Source organism: Lactuca sativa, chromosome 1, assembly GCF_002870075.4.
Source record: "Lactuca sativa cultivar Salinas chromosome 1, Lsat_Salinas_v11, whole genome shotgun sequence".
Lineage (NCBI taxonomy): Eukaryota > Viridiplantae > Streptophyta > Magnoliopsida > Asterales > Asteraceae > Lactuca > Lactuca sativa.
The window spans coordinates 70,030,406-70,054,530 of record NC_056623.2 but is presented as its reverse complement, the minus strand read 5'-3'; the positions used below and the strand labels follow the sequence as shown (position 1 = coordinate 70,054,530).

At 35.4% G+C, this 24,125-nt stretch overlaps 3 protein-coding genes across 5 annotated transcripts; 1 reads left to right on the top strand and 2 right to left on the bottom strand.

Annotated features, from left to right (window-relative positions):
* Positions 1 to 113: 113 nt before the first annotated feature.
* Positions 114 to 1,678, bottom strand: LOC111916597 (uncharacterized). The gene is made up of 5 exons (XM_023912261.3): positions 1,523 to 1,678; positions 1,099 to 1,293; positions 861 to 949; positions 663 to 776; positions 114 to 547 (listed from the first exon to the last, which is right to left on the bottom strand). The coding sequence occupies exons 2-5, from the start codon at positions 1,280 to 1,282 to the stop codon at positions 356 to 358; spliced, it is 579 nt and encodes a 192-aa protein (XP_023768029.1). The 5' UTR covers positions 1,283 to 1,293; positions 1,523 to 1,678; the 3' UTR covers positions 114 to 355.
* Positions 1,679 to 7,448: 5,770 nt separating this feature from the next.
* Positions 7,449 to 10,011, top strand: LOC111916595 (double-stranded RNA-binding protein 4). 3 transcript variants are annotated; one of them, XM_042901396.2, is made up of 7 exons: positions 7,449 to 7,685; positions 7,929 to 8,268; positions 8,353 to 8,482; positions 8,604 to 8,690; positions 8,816 to 9,016; positions 9,089 to 9,292; positions 9,429 to 10,011. In XM_042901396.2, the coding sequence occupies exons 2-7, from the start codon at positions 8,035 to 8,037 to the stop codon at positions 9,638 to 9,640; spliced, it is 1,068 nt and encodes a 355-aa protein (XP_042757330.1). In that variant the 5' UTR covers positions 7,449 to 7,685; positions 7,929 to 8,034; the 3' UTR covers positions 9,641 to 10,011. The 3 variants fall into 3 exon arrangements, with proteins under 3 accessions (XP_042757330.1, XP_042757334.1, XP_023768027.1); XM_042901400.1 differs by having other exon boundaries at positions 7,450 to 7,685; positions 8,023 to 8,268; positions 9,435 to 10,011; XM_023912259.3 differs by having other exon boundaries at positions 7,450 to 7,685; positions 8,023 to 8,268.
* An 8,616-nt stretch (positions 10,012 to 18,627) lies between these two features.
* On the bottom strand, positions 18,628 to 22,566 carry LOC111916594 (5-methyltetrahydropteroyltriglutamate--homocysteine methyltransferase). Its single transcript, XM_023912256.3, has 12 exons — positions 22,141 to 22,566; positions 21,618 to 21,971; positions 21,447 to 21,534; positions 21,244 to 21,371; positions 20,754 to 21,145; positions 20,422 to 20,585; positions 20,253 to 20,333; positions 20,011 to 20,177; positions 19,829 to 19,934; positions 19,490 to 19,740; positions 19,194 to 19,395; positions 18,628 to 19,117 (listed from the first exon to the last, which is right to left on the bottom strand). Exons 2-12 carry the CDS (start codon positions 21,965 to 21,967, stop codon positions 18,749 to 18,751), a joined length of 2,298 nt encoding a protein of 765 aa, XP_023768024.1. The 5' UTR covers positions 21,968 to 21,971; positions 22,141 to 22,566; the 3' UTR covers positions 18,628 to 18,748.
* Positions 22,567 to 24,125: the final 1,559 nt, after the last annotated feature.

Sequence of the window (24,125 nt, the reverse complement as noted above, 5' to 3'; positions counted from 1 at the left end):
ATGTGCGATATTAGATAAAATTTATCAAATTTGGGGGTGTTTGGAATTGCTTATATGAAATGAATCATGTTTATTTTTGGATAAAAGTGATTATTAGCTTACGCAGTACCAAATACAATTAACGTAACCATGTATTTCCACTTAACAAACATTTAACTTACTACATGTTCACAAAAGCAAAATAGAAACAAAAAAATACACACAAAAGACTCAAAGTAAAAGACTATTCAAGAACTCAAAACATGATGCACAATAGCCAAAAATATTAATTTAGTTATGATTATAAAATATAAACCACATTCAGTTGGTAGTTCAAGTAGCAAAATTGCAGATTCTGTTTGACTTTTTGTTTTGATCATCTTCTGTTTCTCCTAGAGGAGACAACTGTCCAGCCATCTGCATCAACAGTTGGTGCTGCTGGCCTTGCTGATTCATTAAGTGTCATATCCGCCATGTTTGAAGTCGGGTCAACCCCATCTGCCATTTCCATTGACTCATCCCCTGAGCTTGAGGTTGAATCTGAATCATCTTCACCACCATTCACAACCTAATTTCAAGCCCCAAAATCATCAAAATTGTAACAAACTAAGAAGAAATTTGCTTATTGATGCAACATATTGGGAAAAAGGGAAGAGGGGTGATAAGATGAACCAACATAATACCTGCATTTGATGACTAGCAGCAGCAATTTGAGGTGCAGACTGTCTCAGTCTTTCGATTGATGCAAAATTACCTTCCAAACATTCTTCATGAATGATCATTAGATTATCTGCTATCTAATCACAAAAAAGGAGATTGAAATGTTCAAAAAACATTTGATGAAATGCGAGCATACTTTGAGAAAAAGGGGTTTGCTTTACCTCTTCTATGCTACCGTCATCAATCTCGGTATTAAGAGAAAGCATAAAATCATCAAGCAAATTCTCCAATTCATCAACATATAATGCCTCTGAAAAACAGAACAATGGATGTAGAGTTATAGAAGAGATTTTGATTTTCAGTTGCCAGTTGTATGGATTCGGATGAATTTCAGTTATAATATACATCCATATAGAACCGATCTTCGTTGGAAGACTGAAGAGGCTGATTGTTAATTACCAGAAGGTCTGATTAGCCATTGATAGATATCAACAGCAAGTTGCTGAGCTTTCTGGCGAGTATCCCGTCCACCCCATTCGTTTTGTACAGCCATCTGAAGTGCACTCCATCGACCAAGAAGCAAATCGATACCTTCTCTAAGTTGATTAACAGCCTCAGCTGTAAGCTGAGCAGGCACCACCATTGTAACTTCGCCTACAAAACCCTAACCACTGTTAGCATTCCAATTCTTCTAATAAGACTTCGTGCTCATTAAATTACCAAAACCGATAGTAATTAAAGTACGAATTAGCGAAGAAAATATAACACGAAATATAGCTTGAAATCACGTAAAAACCAAACTGCCTCGACACAAATACACCGATATTAGAGAACCTGGTTATCTATCGCAGAAGATTGATGTAAAGAATAGAGAGAGATTTACCGATCACAATGTTCGGAATTAGGTTTCTTCAGTATTGAGGATGGAAGCAGCGGCTGCCATGGCGTTTGTAAGCAAAGCGAAAGGGGGAAAGGAGCAGCGAGGAGGCCATTGGGCTATTTGGCCCAATCTCGTAAAAATCCGATCTAGTAAGGTTACCAAACCCGTTAATTTTGGGCCTTGTTGTCGTTAAATTATTATATTACAATGACAATGGTAACATCTCAAGGCATACCCTAGGTATGGCAAAAAAAAATCCGAACCAGACGGGCAAATTCGAAACCCGATTATTTCGGGTCGGGTAACGGGTCGTTATCGGGTTTGGGGCATGTAGTGGGTTATCGTTGCACTGACCCGACCCGTCCCGATTATATATATATATATATATATATATATATATATATATATATATATATATATATATATATATATATATATATATATATATATATATATGTTAATTGCACGCATTCAAAGGTAAAATACTTACTGTGGACAATCTTTTTAGTTATTAACAATCCGGTATGAATGATCATTTTTTCTGTTTTGACGTATTACACTAAAATTAAATCAAATAATTTTTAATATAACGTCGAGTTAATTTTGTTAAAGTGATTCATCATATTTTTAATTTAAAAGGGAGGCTAGAACACATATTTTTTATAAGACATCGGGATACCCTAAAACAGAATAAAGATTTCGTTATGAATTGTTGTAAACGCGATAAGATACCCGAAACCCGACGGGAAAACCCGAACCCAATGGGGCACCTCGATAAGATACCCGAAAAATATCGGGGCGGATTTGGGAAACCATGCCCCGCCCCATTGCCATTCCTAGCATACCCTCAACACTATTAGTATGGGGTTCTTTCCAATTCACCTTCTTCTTCATATTAAATCACACAAAACCCAATTTAATGTATTCAAGTGCAACCAAGGAGAGGAAATGAATTAGAAGCAAGAGAGATAGATTGCACGGTGTGACCTCTTGTGGTGCATACCACAACAGCCAATGGTCGTGTTCTGCAAGCACAACACTATGCTTAGGATGATGTGCACGGTTGTTTTCCTCCTCCCGCTCATCACCACGAGATCTTTATTGTAGGTATGCCCCATAACCTAATAAATAATCTTAGTTATTTATATAAACTGAGTACAAAATGTTGGAAATTATAAAAGAAGTTGGTTGGTTTTCTATTTCATATGTAGATAAGTGTCTTTATCCTTTAAAGACTTTAGTGGCGATTAAAGGATGGCCCAAACACACATACGCTTACCCAAGCCGTGGACGCGAGACGAGAGGTTTGCAAAACGGGGCGATGTTTGTGCGCTTCGCTACAATTAAAGATAACATTAGTCTGGTAACTACATGCTTTGGTAATAGATAGGCAATGCATCTAGAGAGATAGACTTACGTCAGATAAGCAATTGGTCGCCATCCATTACAGGTTTGAATACGACCTTTCATGTCCCATTTAGAACACACTGAAATTCAAGAATTCCTCTCCTTTCCCTTTCTCTCTGCGAATTCAACAAGCAGATTGTTTTAGAATTTACAGTTCTTCTAATTTTCGAGGATTCACTATGTGTTTATCAGTTTTCCAATAGTTGTTAGAAAAAACAATAATATGTATTAAATCATGAGTTTTACGTTGGATCTTATAACTATCAATCAACTTAAAAACCTTTAAGGATAAGAGTCATTCCGTATAGCTTTCACCATTCAAGAATTCACGATTTTTGGACCGGTTTTAATTTCTGCCCCGTCCTTTAATTCGTCTAACGGGTGATCTTCTTCTATCTTTATTATAATCAATCTGAGTGCGGATGATCAAACTGATTTGTAGACAAAACTTGGTAATAATAACATTTAGTGTTTCTAAGGACCATATAATTAATCGCCAATATTAATTATTTGATCATTTGTCTTTTCCACCGAATTTTGACTCATTAACGAGGAGTTTGCAAAATTGAAAACTTCAATGGTTAGAACTACATTGGTTGGATTGACAAATAGTCGGTTCAAATCCAATGGATTTATATGTAATTGATCCAATCCAATCACCATTGCGTTTTAGATTTTGCCAACCGATCCAATCTAATTCTGCATAAAAAACCGAACCGCACCGATCCAATTGGATGTTGGATTGGATCGGATTTATTCATTAGATTTTTTTTTATTGGTTTAATCTATTGGTTATCTATTATCTAACCAATTCTAATATCTTTCTATCGAATACTCAAATATAACTATAATAATTAAAAAAAATTGCAATAAGTATGCTAAAAAAGATTAACTAAGTAACATTAACTTCAAGTCATAAACTTATTTTTCATTGAAAAATTAACAATATTAATTGGATTTGAATAATAATATTGAATATTTATTAGATAAAAATGATATTTAATTGGATATTTTTAGTTCAGTTATCCATTGGATTTTCAGGATGATCTAATAACCGATCCAATCAAATTGGATTTTCAAATTTCGCATCCGATCAAATTCAATTGTAATTGGATATCCAATCCAATCGGTCGGTTCGTAATTGGATCGTTTAATTGTTGCACACCCCTATCGACAAGGTCAAGTTTTCGCTTGTTGTACTTAAGCTTGGGTATTGTTATAGACCTTGAACTGCCCCCATTACGGCTGAGCATGTCTCTGAAGACAAAAAGGAACCGGAACAAAAAGCAATTCTGGATTTGTAGAAACTAAGATATTTTTGAAGAGAACCAGAGGGCTTATGCCTTTGTCATATTCAAAATTATCTATTTAACCACCTCTATGATCTGTATGTGTCGGTCACAATTCTTATAAAGCTTGGAGCTTAAAAACAAGGCACACACAAAAGTTACTAACAAATATATTGTTTCAAGTACTTAGACTTCCAAATGCTTGGCACAAGGTCAATCTTGGAGTAGGTGCATGAGTTTCATACACTAGTCAACAATAAGGCTACACTTTCTACCTCTTTATAGGTGTTCTTCCAACTAGGTGCAATTATTGTAAAGTTTTTATCCTCCTAGAAAGGCTTCTCCAAGATAACTCATTGGATGATCTATTAAAACATTTCCGATTTGAGGAGAAAACACACAACATGATAAGCGTGTTAAACAACAAGAAATGCTTGACCATCACGATGGTCTTTGTGTGTGTGTCAGACTACCCCCATTAGGGGTTTCTTGTGAGTGGTTCGTCAAAAAAAAAATATTAAAAAATTGAACATTAAGCAATCCTTAGTGAGCTAGCTGATGCAGATGCCCTTCGCTCGTCTAAGATTGGAAAGTCCAATAGTGTTCATGCCTACGTGTCAATTTTTATTAGATGAAATCAATTACTTTTTATATCAAAAGCTATATTTTGGTTAATAAATAAACTTAATTTTTAATAAAAAAAATATATCAAAATATCTAATTTATTTTTCTCTATAAAATAAGACCAATATTTATATAGTTTTATAAATATAAAAATATAATATTAAATAGGTTGGATTGGGTTGTTAACGAGTGTTACTAATTAGATTGGGTTGAGTTGTATAATTGTCAGATGCATCAACATATTTAAGAAATGATATCCCCTTCGAACAATAAACCAAGAAATTAATCAAATGTCGTTGTGAAACATCCCTCCACCCATCACTCATAATTGTGCAACCCGTATCAACCCATTGACTTCTTAACGAATCAATTATCAATGAAACTGACTTTTTTGCATCTATCAATAAATGAACCCTCAGAGCATGATAATTAGGTGCTTTGTACCCATAACCAATACTTGCTATTTTATCTACCATAAGTTGAAAAAAGGAGAGTTGCAAGCATTCATAGGTGTACATGCATCATAAAACCACATTGCAATAGCTAAATCCACATCATGTATTTTTGTCTTACTTTGCATTGCAGATTTGATAGTGGGTTGGGAAGGATCATTTATACCTTTCGTAAAAAATGGATGCAAGTTTGAAGTAGATTTCCTTTTTCCCTTTTTCACAGTTGAAATTTCTGCTTCCTCCATCTCTTCATCATCCAAGATAATAACACTAGTGGTACGTTTTTCTTTTTCTTTTTGAGGAGTCTCTTTCAATTTCCCTTGCATAGTAAACCGCACTTATGGACTAACTTTTGGGCATGCTGCTACTTCACCTTTAACACCGACAAAATGTTTCTTAACCCTGTTTATTCCACCACCACCTATAACTTTTTGACAAAAGTTACATATCCATGCCTTTTTCCCCTTCTCATCAACGACTTGAGTAACATGTTCCCATGCTATATCCTTCTTTGTTCGTACATTTGATAGAACCGAAGAATGGGATTGAGCTTGAGATTGTGCTTGCAATGGTTCTTCTTCCCTTGATTCCATATCTAACTGCATTGAAAAGTAATGTTACAATCAAAACCTTGAAACAATGATAATTAACAATAAATGAACTGTAAACTAACCAAATTTGTCACAAAACCTTGAAACAATGATAATTAACAATAAATGAACTGTAATTGATTTCACAGTCAATTGATAATTAACAATAAATAAACTAATTAACCTAATCTATCACCTGTAATTGATAATTAACAATAAATGAACTGTAATTGATAATTAACAATAAATAAACTAACAAAATAACAGGGCCTATCACACTTGGTTAACATGAAGAATGGAAGCCATAGAAGAAAATAACAGTGGCTGATTTATCAAACTTGGTTAGCAAGAAAATAACAGTCGCTGATTTGTGACAAATTTGGTTAGCAGGAAAACAACAATTGCTAATCTATCATTTGATTTCGATGTAGCAAGAAAAAAAAGTCGTTGTTGTCATAACAACAGTCGCTGATTTCATAAAAATTAACAACAACTATTCAGAAGAAAAATAGGATTTCGATGGAGAAGGAACCAGCCAACTGGAGCAGCGATCACTGTAGTAGGAAAAAAAACGAAATTGTTTTGCAGGAAAAAAACTCACCTGGAGAAGAATGGAAGTCGCCGAAGAATAACCTTCGCAGTTGGAAGTCGCTGCCTTCTTTCAGTCGCCGGAGAATAGCAGCCGATGCCTTCTTTCAGTCGCCGGAATTGTAGCCGATGCCTTCTTTCGGTCGTTGCTTTCGTTTCCCAGAGAAGAGAAGAGAAGAACGGAGTTTGTTACTTTGTTTTGAGGCCTAGAGCAGCGATACCCACTTAATTATCCAAGCCCTAAAAAACGGGCCAATCCGGTTTTTTACCGGTTCAAATTATCCGGTTTAACCGCGGTTCGTGGTAAACCCGGCCGGTTCGATCCGGTCAGTATTTTTACAAAAACCCGGTCTCAATTGACCCGTCTTCTCACCCGGGTCACGGTCCAACCGATTCAACCGGCCGGGTCGACCCGGGTTTTAAAACATTGGTTGGATCGTTAATGGGGATAGTCTCATAGGGTTTTGGAAACCACAAGGTATACTCCTTAGGTCTTAAGTCACATGTTTTTGGCAACCGAGGTTGAGGTAGAGGTTCTATCACATCTTTAGTTCTTTACATTAATTCACGAAAGAAAAAGGACAGGAATGGAATCTGAGGTGGTTAAACCGGGTTTGTGATCCGGTTCTTAAATGTGGTTTTTATTTCTAGAGTTTAATCTACTGTTCTGTTTTTATTTTCTCTTTGCTTTGTACTTCTTGGTATCTTGCCATAACTTAATTCAATGAAAATTTTGCTTCCCGTTCACAAAAGCCTAGCTACAAGGCGTGCCCCATAAACCTATGTACATATAAAAAACTAAACAATAGTTGTTAAAAAACTGCCTTTTTTGTGAATAAACATTAAACAGGTCTGCCAAGTATTAAATATACAATAAATATTACATTAAATACGTAAAACCCTAAAACCAAAAAAAATAAAAATAAATAAATAACAGTTTTGGCAAATAAAAGAAAAGAGTGAAGTTACGAATATGATGATGCCCGCTATGCTATATAACTTTCGCCTGAGCACCAATCCAACCAGGCAACAGATTACGACCTCAAACTTCAAATGCCCACTAAATTTCTTTCCTTTTATAAGTATCTCTAATGCAATCGTGTTTAGCAAATACACCCGATATTCGTTTTTTCTCCAACAAAACTGTTTGTTCCTCTTCCTAGAGCTAGGGTTTCAACAGTTCTAAGCACAACACCACTCATATTGCGAAATTCAGGTACTTTTCTCAATGAATTTTTATCCTAACTCATCGCATAGAACAAATTTCTTGCATTTTAGTCGAAAACCAGTTTTTATATATATATGAGAAAACTAAGGATCCTTTCACTTATTGCTCATAATATTCTTGGTTTACCAACGACTGGTTAGGTTAAACACCTTCATTACTGTTGTTTGAAAATTGAATCGTATACGTGCATTTGATGTAACTTAAAGTTTCATTTGGTTAATTATTTGTCAGAAATCAAAACGGATAACATTTGTGTCGTGAAATCTAAGAATTACAGACCTAATTTCTCATTTGCCTCCTAAATCATATCACTCCTTGAATTCAGTTTGATTTAGAAATGGCGCATCTATACAAAAGTAGACTCCAAAACTATGCACAAAAGAAGAACATTACTTTCCCTGTGTATTCTTGTGAGATGCAAGGCCCACCCCATGCTCGTCTCTTCAAAGCACGTGTCACCTTAGATGGAACTACATTCGAAGGACCAGAATTTTGCACCACATTGAAAGATGCAGAACATGCAGCTGCTAAAGTTGCATTCATGGCATTATCACCGGATGGAACACAAGAAGTGTGGTTTTTAAATTTTATGCTATCTCTATTTATATTTATTAGCCTTACTTCACTATTTTTAACAGTGTGTGTTTTGATCCAGGATGATTGTTTATACAAGAGTCTTTTACAAGAATTGGCTCAAAAGAAGGGTCTTCTTCTTCCTGTTTATGCCACAAATCGAACTGGCCAACCTCATATGCCATGTTTCTCCTCTACAGTCGAGATAGCAGGTTAGATCCTTACAAAAAAAAATTAGTGTAAAAAAACAAAACAAATGTTTTTTTAGTTGCTATCACATGAAAATTTGTTACTTTAGCATATTCCCTGATCTATTTATACATTACTAAGCAGGTGAATGCTATGCGGGGCAAGAAGCACGGACAAAAAAGCAAGCAGAGATGAATGCAGCAAAGGTTGCTTTTATGGCTCTTACAGAAGGTAAACAGATCTAACATGTTATAGGTGTACAAAAGTTCCTAATTTTCCATCACACAGACACACACTAGCCTTAATTGAAATTAATAATTACATGGTCTATTTTTGTTTGTGTTTTTTATCCCTAGGGGTACAAAGAACGAACAATGCAGCTGTCTTTTCTGACATCCAGATTCCGGGAGCTTCTATTTCTGGATCTTCAAGCTCACAGACAGTGACAATCGATGATAAAGAATCTACCCTCGAGCAAACCACTAATAAAATGCGGACAATTTCCATTAATGACCCTCCCACTTATCCAATTGCAAAAGAACCCGAGAAACCAAAAGGTGGTTTTCAAAATACATTTGCTTATAAGCTTCTGATAAGAAGTATTTACCCCCCATCATATTGTTTTTTAGGATGTTATGGATTGAAGAACTTAGAAGATGGACTCTATATGGCTACAGCTCCTACAGAAGATATACAAAAGAAGCATGCAATCACCATGGCGCCAGGTGTCATCCATCGACCTCAGCCAAAAACCACTTCGAATGTTGTTGATGAAGCGAAATTGAATATCATGCGGGAAAATCTCAAAACACGAGCCAATCAAGCTCGTGAAGGTAATTTGGCAAGCTTTCTAGGGATACAGTCTGCCATGTCATGTCATGTCCTGTCGTGAACTGTGTTAATTTGTCAATGCTATATGCTTGTTTTGAGTTTTTGTAAATATGATATTATTGTATCTTATATTTTCAGGGTCAGGGTCAGGGTCAGGGTCAGGTTCAAATGGAAAAAGAAATCAATCTTATGTTAGGGTTGACCTTGTTAAGGATTCGGGTAGTGCAATGCCACATAAAACCAAGATTGTGATTCGAGCACATGCACAAGGCATGACGTATGAGGGTCCCATCCATGTTTCTGATGATGAGTGGGTGGCCATGAAAGTGAATGTTGAAGATGAAATGTGATTTGGGACTACTAGAGAAGGATCAAAGATGTTTGTCTAAGATCAAATTAGGGTTGTAATGTCTTCGGGTTTTTGAATCCTTATTGATCACTTTGTCTTTAGGCGTAAGTGCAGTGATATGATGAGTTAGGCAGTGATATTGTGAACCCAGGGTTAATGCTTCATATATGTATGCTATAGATTGACAATTTCCACCCATTTGCTTATGAAATAATCAATTTGGGCTGAATGAGTAAAAAAATAAAAAAAAGCTAGAAAGAAAGCATGTTGAATGAAAATTTTCCACATGGATTAGAATAGAGGAAATTAGAATTTGAAGGAATTGTAATATTCACAAGTTTGGTTGATGAAAATGAACTGGGATTCGATAAAGTACTTGTTTTTTTATTTTAAATTTCAAGTATAGATAATTTTTAATCAGTTACAACTTTTGGACCAAAAATTTGTTGGATATAGAGCGTGTTTGGCAAAACTAACTAGTAACGAGTAGCAAGTAGCTTGTAGCGTTTTGTTAAACGCTACATGAAGTAGCATTTGAATTTGGAGCGTTTTGATTAAACTAAACGCTAGAAGCTTGTAGTGTCAAACAAGATTTTTTGTTTTAAACGGAGTGTTTTGTCAAACGCTAGAAGCTAGAAGCTCTCAAACGCTCCGTGCCGAATACGTCCGTAATCTTGATGGGTTAAGTGGTTATTGGTTCGTTTGAGTCTTTTATGCATGTTTTATTGAGTATTACTTTTAATAATAAAGTACTTGGTCAAAGCTCCTTCCGATTGAGATGTATGTAGTTGGGTAGAAAAGGTCTTTGACCTGGTCCTTAGGTAGAATAGTATTTAATTTGTTTTTCTTTTGATTGTCACGTGGTGTGTAAGGCCTATATAAGGCATAGGTTTCTTTCAATAAATATATGCAGAGATTGAGTTCCTACTCCACTCCTTTTCATTTCTCTTTATTCTTATTTTCTCTTCATTGTACAGTAAACAAAAGTGGTTGTAAGTGAGGCTTTATACTCTACAAAATCATCATCATCAGACAACTGCGATTTGTACTGGTCCATACCTTTTTAATCGTCCTACTGATTTGTAATCTCTTTTTTATTCTCGCCCTCGTCATTGATTGTTTTCATCAAAGGGTGGAAGGGTTGAGATTTAGCACTCTAATTCTCTCCGAAATTTGACTTCTATAACGAACTTGCCTATATGGGGGAGAGTGTTGGAAGCAAGGTTGCGATAGGAAACAACAATTTTAGAAAATCAATTCGGCCTCATACTTAGGTTATGTCAAGTCTACTTGTGGTGAGGTGAGGGGTTGGGCATTGTTGTGCGTTGTGCCTAATCAACAGATTCATTTGGATATGTTGTAAATTGCAACGTTTTTATTATGTAAATATGTGATGAATTGTACAAAGGGTTCATGTGATTCTTATAAAATTTCATGATGATGATTATAAAATCTATCAAGTTTAAACCATATATAATTCACTATGTTTCCCACCCGAATGTACTGTTTTTGATATATGCCTCATGTGAGCATTATGCTACGACTCGCCGATTAAATCAACATTATCGACTAATTAATAATTATTTAATTATTTATTCAAATTAGGTATTGGCTATCTTTATTTAAAACTAGGATATATTTTAGTATCTTTTAATTTAGGATATGACTATTTGTTAACACTTATATATATGGTTTTGATGTCTTTTTGGTTATGATGGAATAAGAATTATAGAGTTTTACTCTGTTTTGGGAGAATTCTTATGTCTCGAATAACATGTCTTATCAATTGGTATCAGAGCAACGATTATGGCAAATCACTGTTCATCGGAATACTATTCCTATTAGTACTGTTCACATTGATTACTGTTATCAGAATATTGTTCACGACAACACCATTCACAAGGAATGTTCATCTTTATTTAGGGTATTGAGATGGGGAACATTGATCGAATCACTCAGCTGGAAACAGACTTGGCTAAACTCCGCCAAGATCTGAAAAAACGATCGGGAGGCTAATTCAAGCGGTTTAACCAAGTGATGAAAGTTATCACCGACTTTTCAGTTAAGTTAGGAGTTAAGTTAGAAAGCTTGAACAACAAGAACGAGGAAAAGAAGGTGGATTCCAAGGGATTCCAATAGAGATCCATCAAGGAATCTGATGAGGAAAGCAAGGCATCCGTAATAGAGAAGAGTAAGCGCAAGGAAGAAGAAGAAGAAGAAGAAGAAGAAGAAGAAGAAGAAGGAAACAAGGGCAAATCTAATAGTATTTTCAAATAGGTTGACTTCCGAAAGATCGTGATTCCCATATTCAATGGGAAGACTCCCATGGTTGGATATACCAGGTGGAACGCTACTATGATATCCAAGGTATTGAAGGCATGGTGTAACACTCTAAATTTTCAAATAAAAATTTCATTTTTAAAACCATACAAAAACATAGTTTAACATTTCTCAAACCCAAGTAGTTGTTCAAAACACAAAACAATAAATTGTTTGACAATATCCCAAAATTCTCAAAACATAATCTCTAGCTGGTGTGTACAATCATGCCGACGCCTTCCCGCGATCCTGAGATTTACCTGAAACACATATCACACAACATTGTAAGCACAAAGCTTACTGAGTTCCCCAAAATACCACACACAAATAATTAGCCTCTCATGAATATAACTCGATAAGGACCCTCCAGTCATGTGTCACAGTGAAGACCCTCCGGTCTCACAGCTCGGGTTGGATTCTCCAGTCCGGTATCTCAGTGAAGGCCCTTCGGTCTCAAGAAAATGCTAAAAATGGCCATAAACTCTCTGATGGAGAGATTTAACAATCAAGTGATCAAGGTAATGGCTTTTTACCTCCAAATAGCCGTTAACACTAAATGAATGTCGGATCCAAAGACTCCTTCTTGTTCCAAGCCTTTTACTCCTCAAGTTCCTTCAAAGAATGTGTCACACCCTCGAACTAGATGACGGAAACGTCCGAGGGCTTGTGTGACTAACAATTGAATAATCATTACAATGGATATACATGAAACATAACACATTCATCACCAAAATTACATATTACAACCAACACTGTTCACATCAAGTACATTGTTAAAAATACATAAGTTCAAATTGTTAAAAGCACGATAAGTGATGTTACATAAAACAAAACCATACACACTTGCAAATCTTCCAGCTTAACGATTTCCTGAGAATACAAGTTATTTTGGAAACGGTCAACATATATAATGTTGGTGAGTTCATAAGTATGTTTGAGTAAAAGTCTTTGTATCTTTCATAGAAACCCAGAAAATCCAATATTTTCTGTAAAATGTCTGAAAATGATGTGAAAATCAAGTATATAATGCATGTGTGAATATCATAGTTGTGATATATATATATATATATATATATATATATATATATATATATATATATATATATATATATATATTTGTAGTTCAGATTTCCTTGTGTTGTAAGTAAGCGATTATTGAGTATTGATCTTTCCCCAGAAAATCCGATATTTTCTGATTTATAAGAATGTCGAGGTTCTTGTATCGTTAAATATGTTATTGTGTATTGACACCATCGAAGAGATTATCTCTGAAGTATTAATTTTTGGTATAAAATCCTAGCATGAGCCGTTATAATCATACATGGTAATGACTAGGTTGCTTGTCTTGATATTTTTCCAAATGGCGTGAGTTACTCAAGGTTTTGTCGCCCTAGACTGACCTAATCTAGCTGTAGCGAACATCTAAGGCGTGGGGGGTCACCCCATATAAATCTATACACAAACTCTCGCTCTCCCCCCGGGAGACTCTGATTATAACTACAAGCTAAGACTGTACACTCAAGGTGCCAACCGACACGTCTCACTGGATTCTCAACCTTTCGTACTATGTTTAATATTTACGTGTATGTTATGTGTTATCCATCCAAGGTACATTTATAAGTATACAAAGTTCAATAGTTATGTGAAGGTATAGTTACGATTTTACTAAGCATGTGAATCTCAGTCCAAGCCCAATTAGCATGTAAATGGGTCACAAAGGCCCAAAAACATGTAAGTGGGTAATTTGGGCCCAATAGGCATGTAAATGGACCACATAGGCCCAATAAACATATGAACCATAACTCAGCCCCAAATTAACATGTGAATGGGCCGCAAGGTCCAATAAACATGTCATGGATGATATTGGGCTTAATATACACCTGATTGGGCACTTAGAGCCCATTGGCCACGTAAGATGAATATTAGGCCCAATAAAATTGTTAACGATGTATTCCGTTCATTTGTATTGTTTTGTTGTTTATTTTAGCTCGTGGTTCACTAAACTTATTATAAAAAGTCTCATTTTTCATAAAACAACATTTTTGGTCAAAAGCCTCAAATTTTAAATTAAGACCCAAAGCTTTGTAAAAATGACATTTTAGTCCATAGTTTGTAAAAATTTCCAATTTTGTCCCAAATATCTAGAAATTCACAGTTTTAGTCCAAAAGTATATATTTTGACATTTAAGACCTAGCTTTGCAGAAAAATGCATTTTCAACCCTTTGTTTGTAAAAATTTACACTTTTGGCCCATTTTTTTTTAAAAAAAAATTACATTTTTGGGCCAATTTGAAAATAAATGTTTATATTCACCCCTAAATTTGGTTTATTTACATTTATGACCCAAATTTTTGTTCAAATATCATTTTAATCCTAAAATCTACATTTTTTTTCGCAAGTTGGGCTCAAAAACCGTGAGGCCCAAAATTTTGGCCCATTAAGCTCAAATTTGCATTTTTGGCCATTTTTAAGGTATGTTTAACATAAAATTCCCTTGCATTCTCCCCCAAAAATCATGTAAAAACCAAAAACAAGGGGGTATGAACTCACCTTTGCTTTATCTTTCGGTTTTGAAGAAGAAGTGGAAGAGATTTTTGGTCCTAACAACACCTTTGATGTAGATCGCGAGCTTATGGGGGTTTTCTAAGAGTATCATCACCAAAAATGTTTAGGAGAAGTGATCTAACATGAGAAAGGAGTTATATAACTTGGATATGTAAAAAATTACCAAGAAATGATGATATTCTTGTGAAAATCCTCTTGAAACACAAGCAAAATTTCGAGATTTTTGAGGAAGAAGGAGAATGATTCTTGAGAATGATAAAGAGAAGTTGATGTGGTGTGTGTGTGTGTTTTTGCCTCATGGCCGAGAGTAGAAGAAGAGAGGGGAGAAAGGTAGTGAGGTGACATGCATGGGAATATGAGAGACCATGCCTTGATACACGATGAATATTATGGAGGTGACACCTCCAAGTCAACTCCCCCTCCCCCCTTCCATTTCATTTTTCATTTTTTTAATTGATGATGGGCCGAGGGTTCTTGGGCTAAGAGAAAGGGTGGAGTAGTTTGGGCCTTGACTTGCCTTTACTCGAGATCATGAGGCCCAATGATTACTTTTCGGCCCAATGGGATCATTAGATAGCTCACAACCCATTTTGAAACAAAAAAGGGACTTTATGGCCCATTAAGGCAAATTAATTCATTAATGGCTCATAAGGCCCATTAAGGGTAAACTAATTTATTTTGGACCCAAAATGGCCCAAAATGCTAATTTTTATGGAAGTGGGTCCAATTAGACTCCAAATAGGGTTTCCAAGCCCAAAATGGTTGAATTGGATGCTTATTGGTCCATTAATGTTGAATCTAAATGAGCATAAATGTTGAATCTAAATGAACATAAATGTTGAATCTAAATGAGCTTTGAGTGAGATTTACTTAGAGTATATGATTTATAATAGTTGATTGGTTACACAGGAATAGAATTTCTAGCTAAAATGCTAGTTGTGACAGAATGCACCAAAACACACACTCTTAGCCTCGCTCTCTCTCACAGTGGATGATAGCTCGATTAGGGTTTGTCTCAGGGTGATAAGGTGATGAGGAGACAAGATAAAGGGCTTAAGTTCCTTTAAATAGGGTGCAAACCCTGAAAATTAGGGTTTTCACACTCAGCTCCAACTCGTCGAGTTGACTCTAAGATTCACGCGACTATCTCGTTCTCTACTTGACGAGTTGGGGCCTCCAACTCGTCAACTTGCCCTGTAAGAATGAATATAAAATAATTTAAATTCATACCTGAGAGTCGGGATGTTACACATGGAACAACTTAAGATAGCCTCATGCATGGAGGGAGTGACACTAGCTTGGTATAGATTAGATGAAAATCGAAGACCTTTCAGGTCTTGGGCGACACTTAAACAAATACTTTTAGCAAAATTTCAACCCTCGTACAGGAGAACCTTTGATAAGATGGCGAGTCATTTGGGGGATTTCCAGAACAGGTCTTAGAAGGAACTTTCATCAAAGGACCCACACTCAAATCATCAGTAATGGTCATGAAACCCAAGGGTCAGACTCGCACAATGATATTCACTGTTATGACCAATGAAAACCGAGCTGACGAGGACGAGACAAAAAATTATGGGGAATTAGAAGACAATCCACAATTTCAGCAACATTTAGTTGCAAAACTGAGATTTCCACCTTAAGAACAAGGTGTTTGTTTGGGAGGGGAGTAATGATATGACTCGCCGATTAAGTCAACATTATCGACTAATTAGTAATTATTTAATTATTTATTCAAATTAGGTAGTAGCTATCTTTATTTAAATTAGGATATCTTTTAGTATCTTTTAATTTAGGATAAGATTATTTATTAACATTTCTATATAAGGTTTTGATATGTCTTTTTGGTTTTGATGAAATAAGAATTATAGAGTTTACTCTGTTTTAACAGGTCTTATCACATTATTAGTGGTATCGATGAGATGACAATGATATAAATAAGATTGATGAATAAAAACCCTCCACACTTGAGTTGTTGATCCCTTATACATGTTTTACACTTTTACTAAACATGTTATGGTGATTTAATGGGTTGAAGACTTTGGGATTTTCCATTTCCCGTGGAGATCTATTTTGTTAAAAACATGGTGAAAATTTATATTTCTCAATTGGCTCTACAAATGGTGTTTCAAATGACATTATCTACGAGGAAGAGATTGTTAATGTAGAATAAGGCTATAAGATTTTTATGCGACAAGGTCCCACTAAACAAAAGAAAAATAAAATCTAAGGCTAGATCAAAATATTAGGGTCTGTTTGGTATGATGGAATGGAATGGCAAGGGAATGGAATAGAGGAGATAATGGAATGGAGGTGCTAATGGAATGGATCATTACCATTCCATTGTCATGTTTGGTTACTCTATTGCAATAGAATGAATCATTAATCCATGTTGTTTGGTAGGTAGGAATAGATGAAGGAATGGAATAAAATTCATTCACAATGACAAAAATAACCCTAACTAAAAATACATATAATTTACAAATTTTCACAGGGTTATCTAATTAAAAATTACATGTATATTAGGAAAATAAACTATATTTAACAAAATAAAATAGAAAGAACATTTTTTTCTCGCTAAAAATTTATTGAAAATTCATCATATTTAACATCAAGCAGCATCATCAAGAACGTTCTTAACAATTCAAGTTTGTAGTTTCATCAACCTTAAAGAAGATAACCATCAACTCCCCATTGTGTACTAGCTTACATACAACCTTGTGACACTTATGAATGGTTAAAACAACAACTTTTTTCATCTATTATTCTCCGTTCCAAAATTCATTACCTTTGTCCCACCTGAAGATTTCAACATTGACTTAAATTACCATTGAGTTGGATTTGTGAAAAAAGCAGTGAAATTCAAGAGAATATTGCCATGAAAAAATAGTGAAATTTATTAGCTTTGTCCCACATGGACATCTCAAACATTGCTTTACTTAATTACCCTTGATTTGGATTTTGTGAAGAAATGGAACAAAGAAGAGCAGGCTTTATTCCTAAGGTGGTTGTATACTAATTGGACAAAATGGGAATAAAGAAAATTGCATTGCAGGTCCTAGTGGTCTAAAATGTATAACAAATTGCAATAGCAAATTCAATTTGGTTCTTAATTTATATCCATTATAGACAATATAATGTTTATCCCACAAAAATTAAATGAGAAACCTACACATTGCAAGAATTGTCTAACTTCACAGGAACATGCTTATACACTCAATGATATTGATTACTTCGGTGCTACTTACAACATCATCAACATACGTACAAACAAAAACTCATAAGTGTAAAAAAAATACTAACCTTGAAATTGTTTAAGCCCTGATGGAACATATAAGAAATCAATGGAAAGCTTTCATGAGGGTGTATTTGTAATGCGATGAATGTATATATATCTATTCGATTAAGCCCTAGATCATAGGAAAATATTTTAGAGATGACTTGGCAGCTAATTTCACTGTGATTTTGAGGGAATTCGAAATATGTTGTTGGTTTCTCTACAATTGTGATTATCCTCAAAGAAAAATCGGTATTGTTCTTCAATTAATGGAAGATATCATGCTGATTTTTAGAGAGGTCGCGCCTATGCTTCCAATAGAGGGCAATTTTGGGAGATACAATATTGAGAGGGAATGGAATGGAAAAAAACTGGGGTACCCCAAGGAATGAAAACATCGTGTTTTGCCGGAATGGAATTGATTTAAGAATTGGGGTTTCCTTTCTTCAAACCTACCAAACGTGTCTTTTTTCATTACCCTTGAATACCTCTTTCCTTTCTTTACCTTATTCATCCATACCAAACGCGCCCTTAGTCAATTAAGAACAAGCATGCAAAGAAAACGAACGTCGCAAAATTGAGAATGTTGTTGTGGAGATGACATAGAATGTTGTTACAAAAGATACCAAACTTGGCATTTAGAATACAACTAGAAGTATGGAGGTGGTCACGATCGCTTGTGCAGGAGGAGGGAAGCAAAGAAAGAATTAAGAAGATAACATTAGGTTAGATTTGAAAAAGTTAGCTCTTATGACCTCAAATATATGTTTTAAACCTTTATAAACCAAAATGCCAAAAAAACCCGACCCGAAACAACCCATAACCAATTGACTTAACTAACTCAATAACCATTAGTAACAAAATCTCTGCACTACAAGATATCAAAACATAAAAACCAAAAAAGAGCTCCAAAACCCGTATCTATCGTGTTATTTAACCACCCTGTGCTCACTTTGTGTTGCCAAGCTCGGTGCGCATCTTCTTGGTGGCTGTAACCATGTTAGATAGCGCCGGCTTCACCTCAGAATACTTTCGCGTCTTCAGTCCACAATCAGGATTCACCCACAAAATCTCCCGCTTCAAAACCGCAGCCGTTTTCTTGATTCTCTCTGCAATTTCCTCCATTGATGGTATTCTCGGAGAGTGGATATCGTACACACCAGGACCGATTCCAGCACTGTACTTGATTCCCTCACGGAACACCGACAGAAGCTTCTCGTCGGATCGCGAGTTCTCGATTGTTATCACATCAGCATCCATGTCGATGATGGAGTTGATGATGTCGTTGAAGTTTGAGTAGCACATGTGTGTGTGAATCTGTACACCATCACAAACATAAACCAATCGTTGTTCAACCGAAAACAGACGACGCTAGGGTTTCGACGGAGATTACCTGAGTGGAGTCCTGGACGCCGACGTTGGTGATTCTGAAAGCGTGCACCGCCCAATCCAAGTAGAAAGCATGCTCCGATTTCCTGAGCGGCAAACCTTCTCTCAACGCAGCTTCATCGATTTGGATGATTTTGATTCCAGCTTTCTCGAGATCCTGGACTTCATCCTTAATCGCCAAAGCAATCTGGTAGCAGGTTTTGAATCTGGAAATAAACAGATCAAATATTCAAATTCCAATTCTTTTTAAGCAAATTTTCTTCTGGTTTGTGGGAATGAAAAGGATTAAAATTAGGTTACCTGGGTTGATCATTACGAACGAAGGACCAATTGAGGATGGTGACAGGTCCGGTGAGCATGCCTTTCATGGGGCGTTTAGTCATTTGTTGAGCCATGGAGGACCAGAAAACGGTCATGGACTTTGGCCGGCTAACATCACCGTAGATGATCGGCGGTTTCACACACCGGGACCCGTAAGACTGCACCCATCCATTGGCGGTGAAGGCAAAACCAGACAATTGCTCACCGAAGTATTCAACCATGTCGTTTCTCTGTAAATTAATGTAATTTCATTTTCATGTCTTATTTTCGACTAATTCATTAACCAAATTTACTGGTTTGGGGATCATTTTCTTGTACCTCTGGCTCTCCGTGGACTAGCACATCAATGTCGAGTTCTTCTTGAAGCTTCACAACTTTATTGATCTCTTCTTTCATGGCTTTAACGTAATCTTCCTCTGTGATCCTATATATATAAACACATGAATAGTAATCAAACAACAAATTAAAAGAATCTTGCAGACCCATTTGAATATACTCACTTCTTAGCCTTGTATTCACGACGAACTCTCCTAATGTCAATGGTTTGAGGGAAAGAACCAATGGTGGTTGTGGGTAGAACCGGAAGATTGTTTTTCTTCTGTTGGGCATCCAATCTAGCACCAACATTGGTGGCACGCCTGTGGGTGGAACCCTTCAAAGCATCAGCCTACAAAAACATAACAAATGAATCTTTTGGGAAATATAGTGATACAAATTAATGTCAAGAATCTGTATCACTTACAGCTTTTTGAACAGCTTCATTAGTCACCTTTGGTGAGGACTTCTTTGAAGCTAGAGCAGCAGCATTAGCCGAGAAGTATGCCTAAAAATTAACCCACACAACCAGTCACACCATTATACATGTATGTGTATGTGTAAATGTATGCATATGTATGTTTATGTATATGTACCTCGTCTTTTTTACCAGATAAGGCCATAGCCAAGGCGTTGACTTCAACAATCTTTTGAGCAGCGAATGCAAGCCAAGATTTGATTTCATTGTCCAACTTGGTTTCATTTACAAGATCAACAGCTGTGTGGAGGAGGGAGCAGGAGGTTGACACCACAAGCTTGTCTACACAAATCATGTTTCAAATTATTGTTCTTGCAAGTATGATAAAAAGACACCATAGTTTGCAAGATTGAGGACTTATGAAAAAGAAATCATGGTTTTCAAGATCAATAACTTATGAAAATATGCAAAAACGATCATTTGTTTTTGTCAAAAACTACTCATTTCTACCTTTGCCAACGACACCCTGAAGAGACTCAAGGATCCCAAGAGATTCAGCAAGATCATTAGCCCAAATGTTCCTTCCATCAACAACTCCAGCAAAGAGGTATTTTCCAGATGGGAAGCTGCTCTTGATCAAATCAAGACTGTTTTTACCACGAACCAAATCAAACGTGTACCCCGTGACAGCTGGCAATGACGTGAGTATCTTAAATGCATCCGCAGTAATATCAGCAAAATAGGTTGCTATAAGAACATTAACACCAGAACAAGCTGACTGTAATCCAGAATAAGCCTTGGTGAAAGCTTCCAATTGGTGGGATTCAAGATCCTTCACAATTGTAGCCTCATCAAGCTGGATCCATGTCGCACCAGCTTCCTTCAATTCTGTAATGACTTGCCTGAAGGAATAGTTACAGTTACAGTTACAGTTTCATTATGATGTAATCATATAAACAATGAATTAAGGTTTTGTGATGATAAAGAGAAAGAGACATACTTGTAGATTGGGAGGATTTTGTCAAGAAGAGATAAAAGATTGAAGGTTTTCTCAACACCTTTTGCAGGTTTAGATAGCAATAAGTAGCTTACAGGGCCCACAAGAACAGGGACAGTATCAACTCCAAGCTGCATAAAAGATGAATCAGTTTCAAATAAAACTTACACAGGTGGAAATGGATCAAATAGCTCAAGAACACATACAGCTTTAGCTTCCTTGAATTCAGTCACGGCTTTGTGAGAAGCATTTGAGAACACCACATCAGGGCCCAACTCAGGAACAATGTAATGGCTGTGTATAAACAAACAGTTGATGGCATCAAAATCGAATTATGTTAAGGAAAAGGAAAATAAGAACGTGAACATGCAACTTACTAATTTGTGTCGAACCATTTTGTCATTTCCATAGCAGGGACGGATTCGTTTCCTCTAGCCATGGCAAAATAAGTATCGAATCCAATCTCACCGCCTTTCCAGTTGTATCTTGAAGGAACAGCACCAAGCATGGCTGTGGTGTCAAGAACCTGATCGTAGTAAGAGAAAGTGTTGCTAGGGATGTATTTGATGCCAGCATCCTTCATCTGTTTCCAGATGTTTGATCGAAGATCAGAAGCCACTTTCTGCAAATCATCGGCACTGCTCTTACCATCCCAAAACGATTCAAGCGCAAATTTCAGCTCTCGTTTTGGTCCCATACGTGGATAACCAACGATATGAGATGCCATTGTCCTGTCAATCCACAAATCGAACGATTTACATTTACAGAACTATAGCCGATTAAAATTTCAGATTTGAATGATCTATCAAAGCAATCATGCGATCGGTAATGGAACTTATCATGGCGTATACGTAAATTTACACAACGAATGAGAAATGCGATCAAGTCAGTGACGTATACCTGGAAATAGTATCTGATTGTCTAATGGATTCGAGGTTTTATCAAATGAAGTACTGAAAATCGAACTAATTACTAGCAACAACACATACAAGCGGAAGGGTAGAAGAGGGCAAGAGAGTGGAGTATAAATCGGATCCAAAATCAGATGGAAAAGGGCGAGAAAAGAGCAATGGAATAGGGAGATACTTGGAAGAGGACTTGTTCTTTCATACATAGTATTAGGATGACCAAGATTTTTGAAAAGGATACAGTGTGAGTGTGTGTGTGTGTGGAGTATTTATAGTTTTTGGGATAAAAAATTACTACTAGTATGATAAAACAATTTCACGAACGATATGATAATTTTGTGATAAATCATTCCAAAATTAGTATTTTATGATGGGAGTTGATTTGTATAAAACAAAAATTCTTCATACACAAAAATTATGTTTTAAAATGTTGTATTGTATAATTTTATTAAGCATAAAATGTTGTGTATGGATAAAAAATATTTTATATAATGATTAAACCATGTAATTTGCTTTTTTTTTTTTTCCTAATTATTTTGGTTATTTCAGTATTTTATATAATGTTTTGGGTTTAACGATTTTCCTAATTATTTTGCTTTTTTTTTTTCTATTGTTTCCAAAGATATTTAATAAAGTTGTTCCAGCTATTGATATTTTTGTATTTTTCTATTGTGGCAAAATGCTTCAAAAATACACGGTCCAAACACCTCTCTTGATTTAACTAGAGTGTGCTACTCGATCGCTTAGGTTCAAATTGTCCACTTCGACTTCATCAAATTTGAAATTAATACATTTTCTCTTGAACATATTATTAAAAATTAGATGTGAGACCCATGTATTACATGAGTTTATTTTAAAAGAAAATTAAATATGAAATTTTAATAATTTGAAAAGTTTGCATTTATATAAAAAATGAGAAAAATTTTGAATTATTAAAATTAATGAGGCTTTAATGTATTGAATACATTACATATATAAATATTTTCTAATAAATACCTTACATATATATTACCTTACATATTAAATGTGGAATTTTTATTTAATAAAATGAAAAATACAATAAAATGACAAGTGGAAAATAGAAAATTTAAAAATTCTAGAAAATGGCATATGTCCAAATAAAGGAGAAGAAGACATGTGGCAAAAAACTTTTATTTATTAGAGTAGATAGTCTAAAATATTCTAAAAGTTTTTACAATCCTCAACAATTATATAGATTTTTCCATGTTATTATGTTTGCTTGTATCTCATAGAACATTTGTGATGATTACAATAATTTTAGAAATTTTATAACAAAACACAAAAGATTATTAGGTCTGGAAATTTTATAGAAACATACTTTTGATATAAAAAATACATTTGATTAAGATATTACAAACCGATGAACTCACCAACTTTAAAATGGACACTCTTTCAAAACCTATGTATTCTCTGGGAACTAAGCATATGAAAGACATATTTTCAGAACAATCATGGGATTACAATTTCTATTCCTTATTTCAATACTTTCTAAGTAGCCTAGTGTTAGGGCTTACTTCATACTTTCTTGTTTCTATATATACCCTAGACTAGAGGATATTGTAATCTACTCTTTTCAATAAATAAAAGTATCTATTTCATATCATATTGTTGTATTATTAAATGTATGCTTAATACTGTGATCCATGATATCGTCTCACTGTCCAACGTTTCTGCCGCCCGACTAGGGTTGTGACATCAACTCTTCTATTTTGCGATAATGAGTTAGCCATAAAGCTTAGCCAATAATTCAACATTTCATGAAAAGGACTAAACATATAGAGTTGGACCGTCATTCATTCGAGATAAAGTTATTGATAATACAATCAAGCTCATGCCCATAAGAAGTGAATATCAACTTGCCGATATGTCTACTAAACCATTACCCAAAGCAAAGATGTTGCCTTAATTTTCCAAGATGACTCTTCAAAACACTTTTCAGAGTCCATCTTGAGGAGG